Here is a 19,642-nt window from a genome sequence, read left to right as displayed (position 1 = left end):
TAGTCATGCCAGGGATGGTGGTGTAAATGAGGCTGGGCCTAGTCATACCAGGGATGGTGGTGTAAATGAGGCTGGGCCTAGTCATGCCAGGGATGGTGGTGTAAATGAGGCTGGGCCTAGTCATGCCAGGGATGGTAGTGTAAATGAGGCTGGGCCTAGTCATGCCAGGGATGGTGGTGTAAATGAGGCTGGGCCTAGTCATGCCAGGGATGGTGGAGTAGCTGAGGCTGAGCCTAGTCATGCCATGGATGGTGGGGTAGCTGAGGCTGGGTCTAGTCATGCTATGGATGGTGGTGTAGATGAGGCTGGGTCTAGTCATGCTATGGATGGTGGTGTAGATGAGGCTGGGTCTAGTCATGCTATGGATGGTGGTGTAGATGAGGCTGGGTCTAGTCATGCTATGGATGGTGGTGTAGATGAGGCTGGGTCTAGTCATGCTTTGGATGGTTGATTAGCTGAGGCTGGGTCTAGTCATGCTATGGATGGTGAGGTAGCTGAGGCTGGGCCTAGTCATGCCATGGATGGTGAGGTAGCTGAGGCTGGGTCTAGTCATGCTATGGAAGGTGGTGTAGATGAATCTAGTCAGGTTATGCTGGTGGATGAGGAGAGTATAGTGGGGAAGTGTAAGAGACTGGGAGGGGGGGGGTCAAGCGGAAAAGGAAAAAGGGTGTGGTCAAAGGCAACATGGAACCTTTTCCTGGGAGGCCCTGACCGGAGAGGAAGGGCAGGTGGTCAGGATGGGAGATGGAGATGAGGAGGAAAGTGAGTCTGAGGAAGAGGATGAGGAGTTGTATTTTTCAGATGGGTACGGAGCTGACAGCCAGTCAAGCATAGGGGTCTACGTACACGTTGAGAGAACTGACAAGGTTCCTGAGACCAAGGAGAAAAAAGTTAATCTTGAGGCTTTTTTTCTAATCTGAGAAAGTTTGTAAAAACATTACAACATGCTATGAAAAATGAGGGGCATGGTGTCCTCTCACCCAGGAAACGGTTAAGGAAGTGGGTCACAACAGTGCGAAAGGGTCGACCTTCAGACACTGTTTAGATGAATAGTTTCTTTCTGACACTAGGGCTTTTTGAGCTTTGCTATTGGTCTCTTTCTTTGCTGGCTTTTCTCCCACTTCTTATGGAGACTCTTTGGGTGGCTCACTTAATATGAATGGCGCCAGAGATGCGGAAAAGAGGAGTGTGTTGGGTGAATATGTAAAACAAAACAAAAGTACAGGTGTTGTTTCTGCAGGAGACGCATAATGTTGTGTTGAATGAAGTCGATTGGGGGCTCTGGTGGAAAGGGGCAAGTGTGTTGAGCCATGGGACAAATTTTAGTGCAGGTGTAGCAGTCCTCTTTGTACCGGGTCTGTCTGTAAATATTTGCTCCTCAAAGGAGGTGTTTAGGGGTAGGCTGCTTGTTGTAAAAGCAAAAATAATCAACATGGGTTTTGTCTTTATAAATACAATTTGATTTGTCACATACACTTTCCACCTGGCTACCCCTACCTCGCACTGCACTGTACCCCCCACAGCAACTCGCCCAAGCCTTCCCCATTTCTCCTTCTCCCAAATCCATTCAGCTGATGTTCTGAAAGAGCTGCAAAATGTGGACCCGTACAAATCAGCCGGGCTAGACCATCTGGACCCCTACAAATCAGCCGGGCTAGACCATCTGGACCCCTACAAATCAGCCGGGCTAGACCATCTGGACCCCTACAAATCAGCTGGACTAGACCATCTGGACCCCTACAAATCAGCCGGGCTAGACCATCTGGACCCCTACAAATTAGCAGGACTAGACCATCTGGACCCCTACAAATCAGCTGGACTAGACCATCTGGACCCCTACAAATCAGCCGGGCTAGACCATCTGGACCCTTTCTTTCTGAAATGATCTGCCGAAATTCCCAAAGACTGGAAAGCAGCTGCGGTCATCCCCCTCTTCAAAGGTGAGGGGCACTCTAGACCCAAACTGCTACAGACCTATATCTATCCTACTCTGCCTTTCTAAGGTCTTCGAATGCCAAGTCAACAAACAGATTACCGACCATTTCGAATCCCACCTCACCTTCTCCGCTTAGCAATCTGGTTTCAGAGCTGGTCATGGGTGCACCTCAGCCACGCTCAAGGTCCTAGACGATATCTTATCAACGCCATCGATAAGAAACAATACTGTGCAGCCGTATTCATTGACCTGGCCAAGGCTTTCAACTCTGTCAATCACCACATCCTCATCGGCAGACTCGATAGCCTTGGTTTCTCAAATGATTGCCTCGCCTGGTTCACCAACTACTTCTCTGATAGAGTTCAGTGTGTCAAATCGGAGGGCCTGTTGTCTGGGCCTCTGGCAGTCTCTATGGGGGTGCCACAGGGTTCAATTCTTGGGCCGACCCTCTTCTCTGTATACATCAATGATGTCGCTCTTGCTGCTGGTGAGTCTCTGATCCACCTCTAAGCAGATGACACCATTCTGTATACTTCTGGCCCTTCTTTGGACACTGTGTTAATAACAACCCTCCAAATGAGTTTCAATGCCATACGACTCTACTTCAGTCATCTACAAGTCCCTGCTAGGTAAAATCCCCCCTTATCTCAGCGTGCTGGTCACCATAGCCGCACCCACCTGTAGCACGCACTCCAGCAGGTACATCTCTCTGGTCACCCCCAAAACCAATTCTTCCTTTGGTCGCCTCTCCTTCCAGTTCTCTGCTGCCAATGACTGGAATGAACTACAAAAATCTCTGAAACTGGAAACACTTATCTCCCTCACTAGCTTTAATTAAGCACCAGCTGTCAGAGCAGCTCACAGATTACTGCACCTGTACATAGCCCATCTATATTTTAGCCTTTAGTCTATTTGGGAGTCTTAGACAGGAACTCTCACAGGTAGTGTCTGAGGGACTGGGAATGTACAATGGATTTTACGAAAGACAGAAATGGGGAAGAGCCTCATTCAGTGTCAGTGGGAGTGTTAAGGGGCATCTTTAATCAGTTCGACCTAGTGGATGTTTGGAGAACTAAGACAGTAATAATGGGTGAAGGTCTTTGGGGCCAGGGTGAGTGCAGCCCAACACCAGACAGTATACATGGGTGAAGGTCTTTGGGGCTGAGTGCAGCCCGACTTGATCGTTTTTACATGCCCAGCAATCAAAGCAATAGGCTGTTGGGCGCTACCATTCTCCCGGTGGGGTTTTCGAATCACCACATAACAATGGCTCGGCTGTCTACTTCACCAGGGCCCCGGCAGGCAACCTATTGGACGTTCAATATAAAGCTCTTACAAGATGCCACTTTTTGCTCAGGTTTCCAGACCTGTTGGGAAAGGTGGGGGCAGCGGAGAGAGGAGTATCTGAGTCAATGGTGGGATGTGGGGAAAGTCCAAATTTGGCTCTTCTGTAAACAGTATATACAGTACAACTCTCTCATCAGAGGCGAGCAGAGTATTGGGGGAACTAGAGCGTTGTATTAGTGAGATGGAGGTAGAGATGGTGAGCAATGTAGGTCTCCAGGCTAATTTAGCTGAATTACGTAGGTACCTGGGCAGTTTTTTCCAGGTTAAAGCAAAGAGAGCACATGTAAGAGCTAGGTTCTCCATGCTCAAGGAGATGGATGCTCCCAGCTCCTTCTTCTTTGGTTTGGAAAGACAGAGTGGTGAAGCCAATGGTATGCATTGTCTATGGCTGTCTAATGGGTGGGTGACCTCTGTCGTGGGGGAGATGCGGGAGTGTGGCGTTTTATACTGAGTTGTATAGGGCAGAAATGTGTGATCCCATGTGTGCTCAGGTCTTGTTTGCAGAACTCCCTAAGCTCTCTCTGGCACAGAGGGATGAAATGGACATTCCTCTGTTGTCCCATGAACTGGCAGAGGCCATAACCCAGATGTCCCCCGGTCGTGCACCAGGGGTCGGTGGACTCCCAGTGGAGTTTTATAAAAAATTCTGGGGAATAATTGAACATGACTTCTTTTGCGTGTTGCGAGAATGCGTCGGGGTAGGACAGTTGCCGGTGTGCTGCCGTCGGGCGGCTCTGACTCTCCTGCCCAATAAAGAGGACTTGTGTGAACTTAAGAACTGGAGGCCTGTGGCATTACTCTGTGCGGACTACTATATTTTCCAAGGTCCTCTTTAACAGACAACAGTCCCATTTGGACTCGATAGTACATAAGGACCAAACATATTGTGTACCGGGACGCTCAATCACAGACAACTTGTTCTTAATCAGGGACATGTTGGACTTGTCGAGAGGTTCTAATGTGAACTTTGAACTGGTCTCTCTATAGAGTGGACCATGAGTATCTGTTTAATGTGATGTCCTTGTTTGGGAATACTTTTTTGACCTGTGTAAAGCTGTTGTATGCTGGGGCGTAATGCATGGTCAAGATGGGAGGGGGGCTCAGTAGGCCAGTCTGGGTGAGACGGGGCATTAGACCAGGATGCCCTCTATTTGAAGCGGGAGTCGGGCAGGGGTGTCCTTTCTGTGTAATGAAAGAAACTGTGATTCATGTGTTTTCTGTGTGCACCAGGTTAATGCCTTTAATGTCTCTGTTGGAATGTCTGTGTGAGAGGTTGGGGATGGTTTTTACTGTTGGGATGTTTATTATGGGTTACAGGTATTCAAATAAGGAGAAGGCCAAATGTGTTTTGTTGAATTTTCTGTTCGCTGAGGCGAAGTTGGTTATTTGGCTAACAAGGAGGAACAGGGTCAAAGATGGGGGGGGGGATAACAGACCCTTTACTATTTAATGGGATGGTCTCTGCGCGCCTCAGGGTGGAATTTGACTTCTATAGAATGATAAAGTGTGGAGATGTTTCAGGAGATATGATGTGTTGGGGGGGCTGTCTATATCTGGGGAAGATGTTTTGGATAAATGGTTGTAGAAGTGGTGACGGTGGTGTGTTGTTTTGGGTATAGTGATGCTGGTTTGTATCATGTGGTAGATGGAAACGTGAGTATGGTACATGTACAGGATATATTTTGGTGTTTTATTTTTAAGGGGGTAAGTTTAAATGAAATGCAAAAGTTTCAGAAAAAAAATAGTCTCTCTCACTCTTTTCTCTTTCTCTCTTTTATAGTGCTCTCTAATTATTCTCTCTCTCTTTTCTCTTTCTCTCTCTCCTCTCTCTCTTTTCTCTCTTCCTCTCTCTCTTTATAGTGCTCTCCCTCTCTAATTTTCTCTCTCTAGTTCTCTATCTCATTGTCTGTCTCTAGGTTTTCCTTCCATTCTTTCTCTACTGAGGTGGTGTAATTGATGTCTAACGATTTTTTCTCTGTGACAATTAGGGACCCCCTGGTCTCCCAGGTCTGAAGGGTGACCCCGGCACCAAGGGTGAAAAGGTGAGCCCGCCTCAATTTCTCATCCCAAAGCACTTATTGATTTGATTTCTCCGATCCGAGAAGGGGTTGGGAGTTTAACCTGTAGTGGGTTGGAGACGATGGCCATGAGCGTGGCTGGGATTGGACCTCCACTCATCTGAACCCTTTAACCAGCTTCTCTAGAAAGGTCAAACTAAATATTTCGGTAGAGCAATACATTTAAATTCCAATTATTCGACACAACTTGTGTTTGAAACTAAAAGGGACATTTGGAGAAATCTGGAAGCCAGTTGAAATTGAATAGGACCATACCACATTGCCGGCTCCATTTGATGCAGAGCGTTAGATCTGCCAGTGAATTTAAAGTCAGTAATGAAGAGCAGGACACTGCTGTTATGGCCACAAATGTTGAGAGCAGGATTGGAAGGGATTGGTTTAGAAGGACACAAGCTCTTTATGTTCATTTGTGTGGCCATTTTCCATGTTTCAGATCAATGGGACTGAAGAGGGCACTTGTATTTTCCAGACATTGTTGTTGTGGATATTGTCCTCAGTTGCATTTAGAGAAATTCTGGGCAACTATTTTGTCAGACGGGGAAAAAAAAGTAATTTCTGTAAAAATGATTTCACATGTGTAGAATGAGTGTTCCGATTTTGTATTTTACTTGATGGAATGGTAACAGCTATAGCAGGGTTGTATTTGTAAGTCGCTCTGGATAAGAGCGTCTGCTAAATGACTTAAATGTAAATGTAAATGGTGCCAGGCATGGTATTGTCTTCAACGTGTTTTTACTGTAAGTGTTTGTCAATGGTCCCAGTCCTTACTACTCTTGTTTGTTTGTGTCCTACAGGGTCATCCAGGACTGATCGGTCTGATTGGACCCCCTGGCGAGCAGGGAGAGAAGGGAGACAGAGGCCTGCCTGGACCCCAGGGTTCTCACGGAGGCAAGGGCAACGGTGTAAGTGATTAATGACCTCATCACCTTGCCATTCGTCAATCAGGAAATAAAATGCAATTGGTCTGATTATCTCTATGTTAGGCATGATAAACAGAATAATGGAAGTCTCCATCTATATGTCTCTATGTTAGGCATGATAAACAGAATAATGGGGGTCTCAATCTATATGTCTATGTGTTAGGCATGAGAAACAGAATAATGGGGGTCTCAATCTATATGTCTATGTGTTAGGCATGATAAACAGAATAATGGGGGTCTCAATCTATATGTCTATGTGTTAGGCATGATAAACAGAATAATGGGGGTCTCGATCTATATGTCTATGTGTTAGGCATGATAAACAGAATAATGGAAGTCTCCATCTATATGTCTCTATGTTAGGCATGATAAACAGAATAATGGGGGTCTCCATCTATATGTCTCTATGTTAGGCATGATAAACAGAATAATGGGGGTCTCAATCTATATGTCTATGTGTTAGGCATGATAAACAGAATAATGGGGGTCTCAATCTATATGTCTATGTGTTAGGCATGAGAAACAGAATAATGGGGGTCTCAATCTATATGTCTATGTGTTAGGCATGAGAAACAGAATAATGAGGGTCTCCATCTATATGTCTCTATGTTAGGCATGATAAACAGAATAATGGGGGTCTCAATCTATATGTCTATGTGTTAGGCATGATAAACAGAATAATGAGGGTCTCCATCTATATGTCTCTATGTTAGGCATGATAAACAGAATAATGGGGGTCTCAATCTATATGTCTATGTGTTAGGCATGATAAACAGAATAATGGGGGTCTCAATCTATATGTCTATGTGTTAGGCATGAGAAACAGAATAATGAGGGTCTCCATCTATATGTCTCTATGTTAGGCATGATAAACAGAATAATGGGGGTCTCAATCTATATGTCTATGTGTTAGGCATGATAAACAGAATAATGGGGGTCTCAATCTATATGTCTATGTGTTAGGCATGAGAAACAGAATAATGAGGGTCTCCATCTATATGTCTCTATGTTAGGCATGAGAAACAGAATAATGAGGGTCTCCATCTATATGTCTCTATGTTAGGCATGAGAAACAGAATAATGAGGGTCTCCATCTATATGTCTCTATGTTAGGCATGAGAAACAGAATAATGGGGGCCTCCATCTATATGTCTCTATGTTAGGCATGAGAAACAGAATAATGAGGGTCTCCATCTATATGTCTCTGTGTTAGGCATGAGAAACAGAATAATGAGGGTCTCCATCTATATGTCTCTATGTTAGGCTTGAGAAACAGAATAATGGGGGCCTCCATCTATATGTCTCTATGTTAGGCATGAGAAACAGAATAATGAGGGTCTCCATCTATATGTCTCTATGTTAGGCTTGAGAAACAGAATAATGGGGGCCTCCATCTATATGTCTCTATGTTAGGCATGAGAAACAGAATAATGGGGGCCTCCATCTATATGTCTCTATGTTAGGCTTGAGAAACAGAATAATGGGGGCCTCCATCTATATGTCTCTATGTTAGGCATGAGAAACAGAATAATGGGGGCCTCCATCTATATGTCTCTATGTTAGGCATGAGAAACAGAATAATGGAAGTCTCCATCTATATGTCTCTATGTTAGGCATGAGAAACAGAATAATGGGGGCCTCCATCTATATGTCTCTATGTTAGGCATGAGAAACAGAATAATGAGGGTCTCCATCTATATGTCTCTGTGTTAGGCATGAGAAACAGAATAATGGGGGTCTCCATCTATATGTCTCTGTGTTAGGCATGAGAAACATAATAATGGGGGCCTCCATCTATCTAGCTGTTTTACTCACGAAAATAGCCGCAACTTTTCAGGGCTCATGAAAACGTTGCAAAAGGTTGCTAATGTTTCCCTTGCAATCTACCACTGGTTATCTCACTGTAGTCCGCTGTCATCCCACTGTCGTCTTACTGATGTCTGGTCTCTTCTCCCCAGGGTATCAGTGGAGCTTCAGGTCCTCTCGGTTCCCCTGGTCCTCCTGGCCTGCCTGTAAGACTGTCCTCCGTTTTCTCTGGTTTATTTAGAGTATAGTCTCACAGTTAACATGTCCATGTAATGATACAACATAGTCATCTCCTCTTTACTGATTATGCCATCTTCGTTGTCTCTTCCAGGGCCCTGGAGGTCCTAAAGGAGCTAAGGGTTCATCTGTAAGTTCTGTTCAATAACTATTATTATCAACTGAGACAGTCATTTTATAGGAGTGTTTGTGAAATCCAGAATTAACCACATGCTCTAAATCTCCATGCTCTATTCAGGGTTCTGCTGGTCAGAAGGGAGACACCGGTACGATCGGTTCACCTGGTCCTCCTGTGAGTATTACTTTTACATTCATTTTGGTGTCCTCTCTAAGTCCGAGAACAGGCCACTTCTGTGTCTTTAGCTGGAATTCATGAAGTTATTTTTTAGAAAACACTGTGACACTATGGGATATTTTCTTTCTTCCTCTATAGGGTCCCTCTGGTGAGGTGATCCAGCCACTGCCCATCCAGTCGCCCAAGAAGAACCGCAGACACACAGACATGCAGGCGGACACGGCGGGTACCGTGATGGACTACGGAGAGGGCATGGAGGACATATTTGGTTCGCTCAACAACCTCAAACAGGACATGGAGAGGATGAAGTACCCAATGGGCACACAGAACAACCCAGCCAGGACCTGCAAAGACCTGCAGCTCGCCCACCCAGAGTTCACCAACGGTGAGTCACGGAGAGCGGGAATCATGGGAAATATGCTAATGCTATGGCTGTGATTTCTGGCCATTTTATTTATCTAGACAAGGAAGCCATTAACTGTGAATGCTGTTTGCTCATTTCGTAGCGATGCCATTGGAGTGTATATGGTATATTTGCAGGTAGTGTATTGCAGTGGTGAATTTGAATAGCCCTGAGAACAAGACCTCATTGTGGTTATACCTAACATTAACAGACCTCATTGTGGTTATACCTAACATTAACAGACCTCAGTGAGGTTATACCTAACATTAACAGACCTCAGTGTGGTTATACCTAACATTAACAGATCTCAGTGAGGTTATACCTAACATTAACAGACCGGTTATACCTAACATTAACAGATCTCAGTGAGTAACATTAACAGACCGGTTATACCTAACATTAACAGACCTCAGTGAGGTTATACCTAACATTAACAGATCTCAGTGAGGTTATACCTAACATTAACAGACCGGTTATACCTAACATTAACAGATCTCAGTGAGGTTATACCTAACATTAACAGACCGGTTATACCTAACATTAACAGACCTCAGTGTGGTTATACCTAACATTAACAGACCTCAGTGAGGTTATACCTAACATTAACAGACCTCAGTGAGGTTATACCTAACATTAACAGATCTCAGTGAGGTTATACCTAACATTAACAGATCTCAGTGAGGTTATACCTAACATTAACAGATCTCAGTGAGGTTATACCTAACATTAACAGACCGGTTATACCTAACATTAACAGACCTCAGTGAGGTTATACCTAACATTAACAGATCTCAGTGAGGTTATACCTAACATTAACAGACCTCTCAGTGAGGTTATACCTAACATTAACAGACCTCAGTGAGGTTATACCTAACATTAACAGACCTCAGTGTGGTTATACCTAACATTAACAGACCTCAGTGAGGTTATACATTAACAGATCTCAGTGTGGTTATACCTAACATTAACAGACCTCAGTGTGGTTATACCTAACATTAACAGACCTCAGTGAGGTTATACCTAACATTAACAGATCTCAGTGAGGTTATACCTAACATTAACAGACCTTAGTGAGGTTATGCCTAACATTAACATACCTCAGTGTGGTTATACCTAACATTAACAGACCTCAGTGAGGTTATACATTAACAGACCTCAGTGTGGTTATACCTAACATTAACATACCTCAGTGTGGTTATACCTAACATTAACAGACCTCAGTGAGGTTATACATTAACAGACCTCAGTGTGGTTATACCTAACATTAACAGACCTCAGTGAGGTTATACATTAACAGACCTCAGTGTGGTTATACCTAACATTAACAGACCTCAGTGAGGTTATACATTAACAGACCTCAGTGTGGTTATACCTAACATTAACAGACCTCAGTGAGGTTATACCTAACATTAACAGACCTCAGTGAGGTTATGCCTAACATTAACAGAACTCAGTGAGGTTATACCTAACATTAACAGACCTCAGTGAGGTTATACATTAACAGACCTCAGTGTGGTTATACATTAACAGACCTCAGTGTGGTTATACCTAACATTAACAGACCTCAGTGAGGTTATGCCTAACATTAACATACCTCAGTGTGGTTATACCTAACATTAACAGACCTTAGTGAGGTTATACCTAACATTAACAGACCTCAGTGAGGTTATACCTAACATTAACAGACCTCAATGTGGTTATACCTAACATTAACAGACCTTCAGTGAGGAACTTTTGAGGTTTGTTTTTGCCAAACTTTATACAGAGAAATGTCAGGTCATTCTTGGACATTTTTTAAGGTTTATTTTTTATTTATTTTTGAAAACTTGTATTTACTCAGGGGAACCCATTGAGACCAAGGTCTCATTTACTCCTAACTATCATAGTTAGACAGAAAGTCAGAAACTTTTCTAAGAACAATTGTGAGGGCCACAGGATGACGACCAACTCCCACTGACGTTAAGTTGGGCATTATTACCCAAGACCCAGATTTATGACTAGACATTCACAGAGGTGCTAATTCATACAGTAACATTCACATTTTTCTTCATGAATATGGTGACACCCTCACCTCTGTCGGTACTGCAGTATTACACATTATATTCATTCAGAGACACACCAGTGTCTGCCACAGACTTGTTTAACCAAGTCTCAGTAATGATCTAAATGTCCGTGTTAGTTTGAGAAGTCAGAATTACAATAAAATCCATTTTCGTAATCAAACTTCTGACATTTTACATGAATCCGTCCAAGGCCACAGCTGTGGGATTTCAGATCAGACGGCGTCTCCAACACAAACATGCTGTGATCAGTAGGTAACCCTCTATATGAAATAGCCATGGGGTTGTCTTGAAATGGTACGGTATACTGTAAATACAAGATAACTTAGAACTGTACCATTTGGTCTATGGCTGGAACGAGGACGTGGATTAATACGAGACGCAAGGAGGGTTACCTGTTTCGGCCAAGGACTGATGTCATATCACTTAGTACCTTTTTAAATGTTTACACCGAATGTTAGAAGATCTGTTGTTGCTAAACATATGAACATATTATTTTTATATCTGTCAGGTGTCATAGAACAATTAAACGATTTAGTGTCATTTTGTAGTTTTTAGTTTTCAGTTTGTCGGTGGAACCTTAGAACTAGAGAGAACTACAGATTCGGGTATTTTATTGTGTCATTGGGTTTTGTTCCACAGGCGAGTACTGGATAGATCCTAACCAGGGATGTTCAGGAGACTCGTTCTCTGTCCACTGTAACTTCACGGCTGGAGGAGAGACCTGCATCTACCCAGATAAGAAGTTCAGTGGAGTGAGTGGCATTTCATTTCCTCCAAGAGGACCCCACACACACACACACACACACTGACACACACACACACACACACACACACACACACACACACACACACACACACACACACACACACACACACACACACACACACACACACACACACACCTGCTCATGCTGTGAAGTTAAGCATAGAGTCAAGCCATAGTCTTGTTCAATTCTAGATAATGTTCTAATAGGATCATTCATACATGTACACATTACCTCAATTACCTCAACCAACCGGTACCCCCGCACATTGACTCTGTACCGGTATCCCCTGTATATAGCCTCCACATTGACTCTGTACCAGTACCCCCTGTATATAGCCTCCACATTGACTCTGTACCAGTACCCCTGTATATAACCTCCACATTGACTCTGTACCGGTACCCCCTGTATATAGCCTCCACATTGACTCTGTACCGGTACCCCTGTATATAGCCTCCACATTGACTCTGTACAGGTACCCCCCTGTATATAGCCTCCACATTGACTCTGTACCGGTGCTCCCTGTATATAGCCTCCACATTGACTCTGTACCGGTGCTCCCTGTATATAGCCTCCACATTGACTCTGTACCGGTACCCCCTGTATATAGCCTCCACATTGACTCTGTACCGGTACCCCCTGTATATAGCCTCCACATTGACTCTGTAACCCCTGTATATAGCCTCCACATTGACTCTGTACCGGTACCCCCTGTATATAGCCTCCACATTGACTCTGTACCGGTACCCCCTGTATATAGCCTCCACATTGACTCTGTACCGGTACCCCTGTATATAGCCTCCACATTGACTCTGTACCGGTACCCCCTGTATATAGCCTCCACATTGACTCTGTACCGGTACCCCCTGTATATAGCCTCCACATTGACTCTGTACCGGTACCCCCTGTATATAGCCTCCACATTGACTCTGTACCGGTACCCCTGTATATAGCCTCCACATTGACTCTGTACCGGTACCCCCTGTATATAGCCTCCACATTGACTCTGTACCGGTACCCCTGTATATAGCCTCCACATTGACTCTGTACCGGTACCCCCTGTATATAGCCTCCACATTGACTCTGTACCGGTACCCCCTGTATATAGCCTCCACATTGACTCTGTACCGGTACCCCTGTATATAGCCTCCACATTGACTCTGTACCGGTACCCCCTGTATATAGCCTCCACATTGACTCTGTACCGTACCCCCTGTATATAGCCTCCACATTGACTCTGTACCGGTACCCCCTGTATATAGCCTCCACATTGACTCTGTACCGGTACCCCTGTATATAGCCTCCACATTGACTCTGTACCGGTACCCCTGTATATAGCCTCCACATTGACTCTGTACCGGTACCCCTGTATATAGCCTCCACATTGACTCTGTACCGGTACCCCCTGTATATAGCCTCCACATTGACTCTGTACCGGTACCCCCTGTATATAGCCTCCACATTGACTCTGTACCGGTACCCCCTGTATATAGCCTCCACATTGACTCTGTACCGGTACCCCCTGTATATAGCCTCCACATTGACTCTGTACCGGTACCCCCTGTATATAGCCTCCACATTGACTCTGTACCGGTACCCCTGTATATAGCCTCCACATTGACTCTGTACCGGTAGTATATAGCCTCCACATTGACTCTGTACCGGTACCCCCTGTATATAGCCTCCACATTGACTCTGTACCGGTACCCCCTGTATATAGCCTCCACATTGACTCTGTACCGGTACCCCCTGTATATAGCCTCCACATTGACTCTGTACCGGTACCCCCTGTATATAGCCTCCACATTGACTCTGTACCGGTACCCCCTGTATATAGCCTCCACATTGACTCTGTACCGGTACCCCCTGTATATAGCCTCCACATTGACTCTGTACCGGTACCCCCTGTATATAGCCTCCACATTGACTCTGTACAGGTACCCCCTGTATATACCCTCGCTACTGTTATTTTACTGCTGCTCTTTAATTATTTGTGACCTAAAAAAACAAATGCTCATCTATTTTTTACCTAACACGTTTTTCTTCTTAACTTCTTAAAGCATTGTAGGTTAAGGGCTTGTAAGTAAGCATTTCACTGTAACGGTCTGTTGTATTCGGTGCATGTGACAAATACAGTTTGATTTGATTCGTATGCTAGTGAGGGTTATGGGAGATTCATGTTTGGGGATGTTTGATGGGTTCACCACTTGGTCATTTACATTTAAACCTAACTTGTTTTGGTGATAGCCTTGTGATTTTAACATTTTACATTTAAACCTAACTTGTTTTGGTGATAGCCTTGTGATTTTAACATTTTACATTTAAACCTAACTTGTTTTGGTGATAGCCTTGTGATTTTAACATTTTACATTTAAACCTAACTTGTTTTGGTGATAGCCTTGTGATTTTAACATTTACATTTAAACCTAACTTGTTTTGGTGATAGCCTTGTGATTTTAACATTTACATTTAAACCTAACTTGTTTTGGTGATAGCCTTGTGATTTTAACATTTACATTTAAACCTAACTTGTTTTGGTGATAGCCTTGTGATTTTAACATTTACATTTAAACCTAACTTGTTTTGGTGATAGCCTTGTGATTTTAACATTTTACATTTAAACCTAACTTGTTTTGGTGATAGCCTTGTGATTTTAACATTTACATTTAAACCTAACTTGTTTTGGTGATAGCCTTGTGATTTTAACATTTTACATTTAAACCTAACTTGTTTTGGTGATAGCCTTGTGATTTTAACATTTTACATTTAAACCTAACTTGTTTTGGTGATAGCCTTGTGATTTTAACATTTTACATTTAAACCTAACTTGTTTTGGTGATAGCCTTGTGATTTTAACATTTTACATTTAAACCTAACTTGTTTTGGTGATAGCCTTGTGATTTTAACATTTTACATTTAAACCTAACTTGTTTTGGTGATAGCCTTGTGATTTTAACATTTACATTTAAACCTAACTTGTTTTGGTGATAGCCTTGTGATTTTAACATTTACATTTAAACCTAACTTGTTTTGGTGATAGCCTTGTGATTTTAACATTTACATTTAAACCTAACTTGTTTTGGTGATAGCCTTGTGATTTTAACATTTTACATTTAAACCTAACTTGTTTTGGTGATAGCCTTGTGATTTTAACATTTACATTTAAACCTAACTTGTTTTGGTGATAGCCTTGTGATTTTAACATTTTACATTTAAACCTAACTTGTTTTGGTGATAGCCTTGTGATTTTAACATTTTACATTTAAACCTAACTTGTTTTGGTGATAGCCTTGTGATTTTAACATTTTACATTTAAACCTAACTTGTTTTGGTGATAGCCTTGTGATTTTAACATTTTACATTTAAACCTAACTTGTTTTGGTGATAGCCTTGTGATTTTAACATTTTACATTTAAACCTAACTTGTTTTGGTGATAGCCTTGTGATTTTAACATTTTACATTTAAACCTAACTTGTTTTGGTGATAGCCTTGTGATTTTAACATTTTACATTTAAACCTAACTTGTTTTGGTGATAGCCTTGTGATTTTAACATTTTACATTTAAACCTAACTTGTTTTGGTGATAGCCTTGTGATTTTAACATTTACATTTAAACCTAACTTGTTTTGGTGATAGCCTTGTGATTTTAACATTTACATTTAACCTAACTTGTTTTGGTGATAGCCTTGTGATTTTAACATTTTACATTTAAACCTAACTTGTTTTGGTGATAGCCTTGTGATTTTAACATTTACATTTAAACCTAACTTGTTTTGGTGATAGCCTTGTGATTTTAACATTTTACATTTAAACCTAACTTGTTTTGGTGATAGCCTTGTGATTTTAACATTTACATTCATACTGTATCTCTGTGAAATGTCATGTAAAGTCATGAAGATGCATTGAACTAACGGGTTGGAATTGACATTGGTAATTGTCAAGACAATCAATATAGACAAACTGTATGAGCAGAAAAAAACTGATATACACATTTGTTTTATTGAGTTAATGTACATACTCTTGTGATTTTACTACATGTTAAGATCTGAGGGGTATCTAGCTGTATATTACACAACTTTTGATGGATCAAAACTAAACCTAATTCCAGGAACCAAGTACCGAAGCGTTTCATTTGTTTGGCTCCGTAGGTCAGAATATCGTCATGGCCCAAAGAACTTCCAGGGTCGTGGTTCAGTGAATTTGAGCATGGTGCAATAGTAAGTACTTCCTTCAACTGCACATTTTCATCCTCCACTGTTCTCTTCTCAAAAGAAATGTCTCCTCTTCACAATACTAAACTAAAATGATTTCTCAGGCTCCCACTTGGCCATCTCTCTGCCTTATGTCTGTCAGTACAGAGGCTCTTCAGAAGTAGCATTTTGAGATTGAAGACAAAAAGAGAGAGAGAGAAAATTGTCTCTGGAAGTGACCCCCACTTTTCTAGCCACCAAGGAATCCAGACCTCTCATATAAGACCTCCCCCCCCCCCCACCCCCCAGACCCTTCTCATTCAGATGTCATACAGTCTGGGATTGACAAAGGATGAGGAGGAAAATATGATTTTCTATTGCTTTGAGACTCAGTTTGGCCCATTGCCTGAGAGAGAGATTGTATAACTGATACTGACAGCATGTTTTTTAAGAAGAGTATCAGGGGGAACCTTTGATTCAGCAAACAAATGAAAATAAGGGTGCTCAACAACAATGACAAAAACATCTAAAAACTTCCAAAAGGACTAATTCGAGCCAGAAGTGGAGGAGGAAGGAGTAAGCTTGACTTCCTGTACAATGGAGTAAAGTGAGTTAAAATTAAAATAAAAATATATGAGTTTTTTTAGTGCTCCAACTCCTTTCTGCCTTGAATGAGTATTTTTGGAGAAAAAAATGATGTTAGCCTTTCTCATGTTTCATAAGAACTTTTGGGATAAAATACTTCTAAGCAGTATATTATGTCCAATCCCTTGTTTCATTTCTGACCTCTCAATCTATTTTCTGTTTTCTCTCCTCCAATTAACAGTTTTCATACGTTGACGCAGCCGGTAACACAATAAGTGAAGTTCAGATGACCTTCCTGAAACTACTGACGGCCTCTGCCAGGCAGAACTTCACCTATAACTGCCACCAGTCTGTGGTGTGGCACGACGAGACCACCGACAGCTACGACAAGGCGCTGAGATTCCTGGGATCCAACGATGAGGAGATGTCCTACGACAGCAACCCTTACGTCAGGGCCCTCATAGACGGATGCGCGGTAAGGGCTGCCCATCGATACTGCCTGTCGGTAATAGTGATACTTCAAGTACATTTGGGAAAGTCTTGCAAGTATGTAAAATGTCCCCAATGGTTGTTTTGTTGGACTTGTTTTATATCTCCAATGAGGTTGTGTCTGATGGCTGAAAGCACAATGTTTAATAGTTTCCCCCCCACCCCTTCTCTCTTTCCAGTCGAGGAAGGGCTACGGAAAGACTGTGATGGAGATTAATACTCCCAAGGTCGATCAGGTTCCCATCATTGATGTCATGTTGAATGACTTTGGAGATGCCAGCCAGAAGTTTGGATTTGAAGTGGGTCCAGTCTGCTTCCTTGGCTAACATCCAGCCCCCCCAACCCAGACCAGCAACCAAACTTACGTGTTTCCATACCACCTAACCCCAGTACCCAGCCTCCTCACCTGTTTCCATATCAACTAACCCCAGTACCCATCCCCCTCACCTGTTTCCATACCACCTAACCTGGGTACCCAGCCCCCTAACCTGTTTCCATATCAACTAACCCCAGTACCCATCCCCCTCACCTGTTTCCATATCAACTAACCTGGGTACCCATCCCCCTCACCTGTTTCCATATCAACTAACCCCAGTACCCATCCCCCTCACCTGTTTCCATATCAACTAACCTGGGTACCCATCCCCCTCACCTGTTTCCATATCAACTAACCCCAGTACCCATCCCCCTCACCTGTTTCCATATCAACTAACCTGGGTACCCAGCCTCCTCACCTGTTTCCATATCAACTAACCCCAGTACCCATCCCCCTCACCTGTTTCCATATCAACTAACCTGGGTACCCATCCCCCTCACCTGTTTCCATATCAACTAACCTGGGTACCCATCCCCTCACCTGTTTCCATATCAACTAACCCCAGTACCCAGCCCCCTCACCTGTTTCCATATCAACTAACCTGGGTACCCAGCCTCCTCACCTGTTTCCATATCAACTAACCCCAGTACCCATCCCCCTCACCTGTTTCCATATCAACTAACCTGGGTACCCAGCCTCCTCACCTGTTTCCATATCAACTAACCCCAGTACCCAGCCCCCTCACCTGTTTCCATATCAACTAACCTGGGTACCCATCCCCCTCACCTGTTTCCATATCAACTAACCTGGGTACCCATCCCCCTCACCTGTTTCCATATCACCTAACCCCAGTACCCAGCCCCTAACCTGTTTCCATACCACCTAACCTGGGTACCCATCCCCCTCACCTGTTTCCATATCACCTAACCTGGGTACCCATCCCCTCACCTGTTTCCATATCACCTAACCCCAGTACCCAGCCCCCTAACCTGTTTCCATACCACCTAACCTGGGTACCCATCCCCTCACCTGTTTCCATATCACCTAACCTGGGTACCCATCCCCCTCACCTGTTTCCATATCACCTAACCCCAGTACCCAGCCCCCTAACCTGTTTCCATACCACCTAACCTGGGTACCCATCCCCCTCACCTGTTTCCATATCACCTAACCTGGGTACCCATCCCCCTCACCTGTTTCCATATCACCTAACCCCAGTACCCAGCCCCTAACCTGTTTCCATACCACCTAACCTGGGTACCCATCCCCCTCACCTGTTTCCATATCACCTAACCTGGGTACCCATCCCCCTCACCTGTTTCCATATCACCTAACCCCAGTACCCAGCCCCCTAACCTGTTTCCATACCACCTAACCTGGGTACCCATCCCCCTCACCTGTTTCCATATCACATGCAAGTTTTGAATAAAAAAATGGTGTAGCGAACAGGTCTTGCCGTGTATGTAGGTTTTACCAGGACAAGACTTCTTTCCCTTGCAGGGCTAGAATCACATGACTTAAACCTGTTGTGGCACAAAGATGAAGGACATATGAAGGTGTTGCAGAGAAAGGTGAACAGGAGAAAAACGAGAGAGATCGAGAGACGAGGGAGTAGAGAGACCTCTTTTCTGGATTCTACAGGTGCTGTACAAAATGAAATACCACAATGACGATGGTGTTTCTTCAAAACACACACAAATTAACAGGTGCTAAAAAAGGTGCGTTTTGATAATGAATAAACTTTCATTAGAATTTTTCTTACAATACTGTTATTTCTGAATCCACTTTCAAAACCTGCGTGTGTATCAGAATCGCATCGGGCTCTTAATCTTCGAAACAGATATATATATACACAGTACCAGTCAAACGCTTGGACACCGACTCATTCAAGGGTTTTTGGTTTATTTTTACTATTTTCTACATTGTAGAATAATAGTGAAGACATCAAAACTGTAATATAACACATATGGAATAATGTAGTAACCAAAAAAGTGTTAAACAAATCAAAATCTATTTTATATTTGAGATTCTACAAAGTAGCCACCCTTTGTCTTGATGGCAGCTTTGCACACTCTTGGCATTCTCTCAACCAGCTTCACCTGGAATGTTTTTCCAACAGTCTTGAAGGAGTTCTCACATATGCTGAATCCTCCGCCCCCTCCCCCCCCTCCTCCCTCTCTGCAGATGACTTCGTCAACCATTTTGAAAAGAA

At 43.2% G+C, this 19,642-nt stretch overlaps 1 protein-coding gene across 3 annotated transcripts in view; it reads left to right on the top strand.

Annotated features, from left to right (window-relative positions):
• The window catches only part of LOC124039460 (collagen alpha-1(XI) chain-like), a 216,932-nt gene extending 199,491 nt beyond the window's left edge, over positions 1–17,441 (top strand). For all 3 annotated transcript variants that reach the window (XM_046355451.1, XM_046355450.1, XM_046355449.1), the window contains 10 exons: positions 5,272–5,325; positions 6,156–6,263; positions 8,240–8,293; positions 8,419–8,454; positions 8,563–8,616; positions 8,758–9,004; positions 11,725–11,837; positions 15,999–16,067; positions 16,867–17,100; positions 17,294–17,441. In XM_046355451.1, coding sequence (XP_046211407.1) covers positions 5,272–5,325; positions 6,156–6,263; positions 8,240–8,293; positions 8,419–8,454; positions 8,563–8,616; positions 8,758–9,004; positions 11,725–11,837; positions 15,999–16,067; positions 16,867–17,100; positions 17,294–17,440 — 1,116 coding nt within the window. In that variant the 3' untranslated portion in view covers position 17,441. The remainder of the gene's footprint in view (positions 1–5,271; positions 5,326–6,155; positions 6,264–8,239; positions 8,294–8,418; positions 8,455–8,562; positions 8,617–8,757; positions 9,005–11,724; positions 11,838–15,998; positions 16,068–16,866; positions 17,101–17,293) is intronic.
• Positions 17,442–19,642: the final 2,201 nt, after the last annotated feature.

The sequence above is a fragment of the Oncorhynchus gorbuscha genome, linkage group LG07 (assembly GCF_021184085.1).
Source record: "Oncorhynchus gorbuscha isolate QuinsamMale2020 ecotype Even-year linkage group LG07, OgorEven_v1.0, whole genome shotgun sequence".
Lineage (NCBI taxonomy): Eukaryota > Metazoa > Chordata > Actinopteri > Salmoniformes > Salmonidae > Oncorhynchus > Oncorhynchus gorbuscha.
Note: the sequence above shows the minus strand (reverse complement) of the source record. Positions and strands in the feature narration are given on the sequence as shown.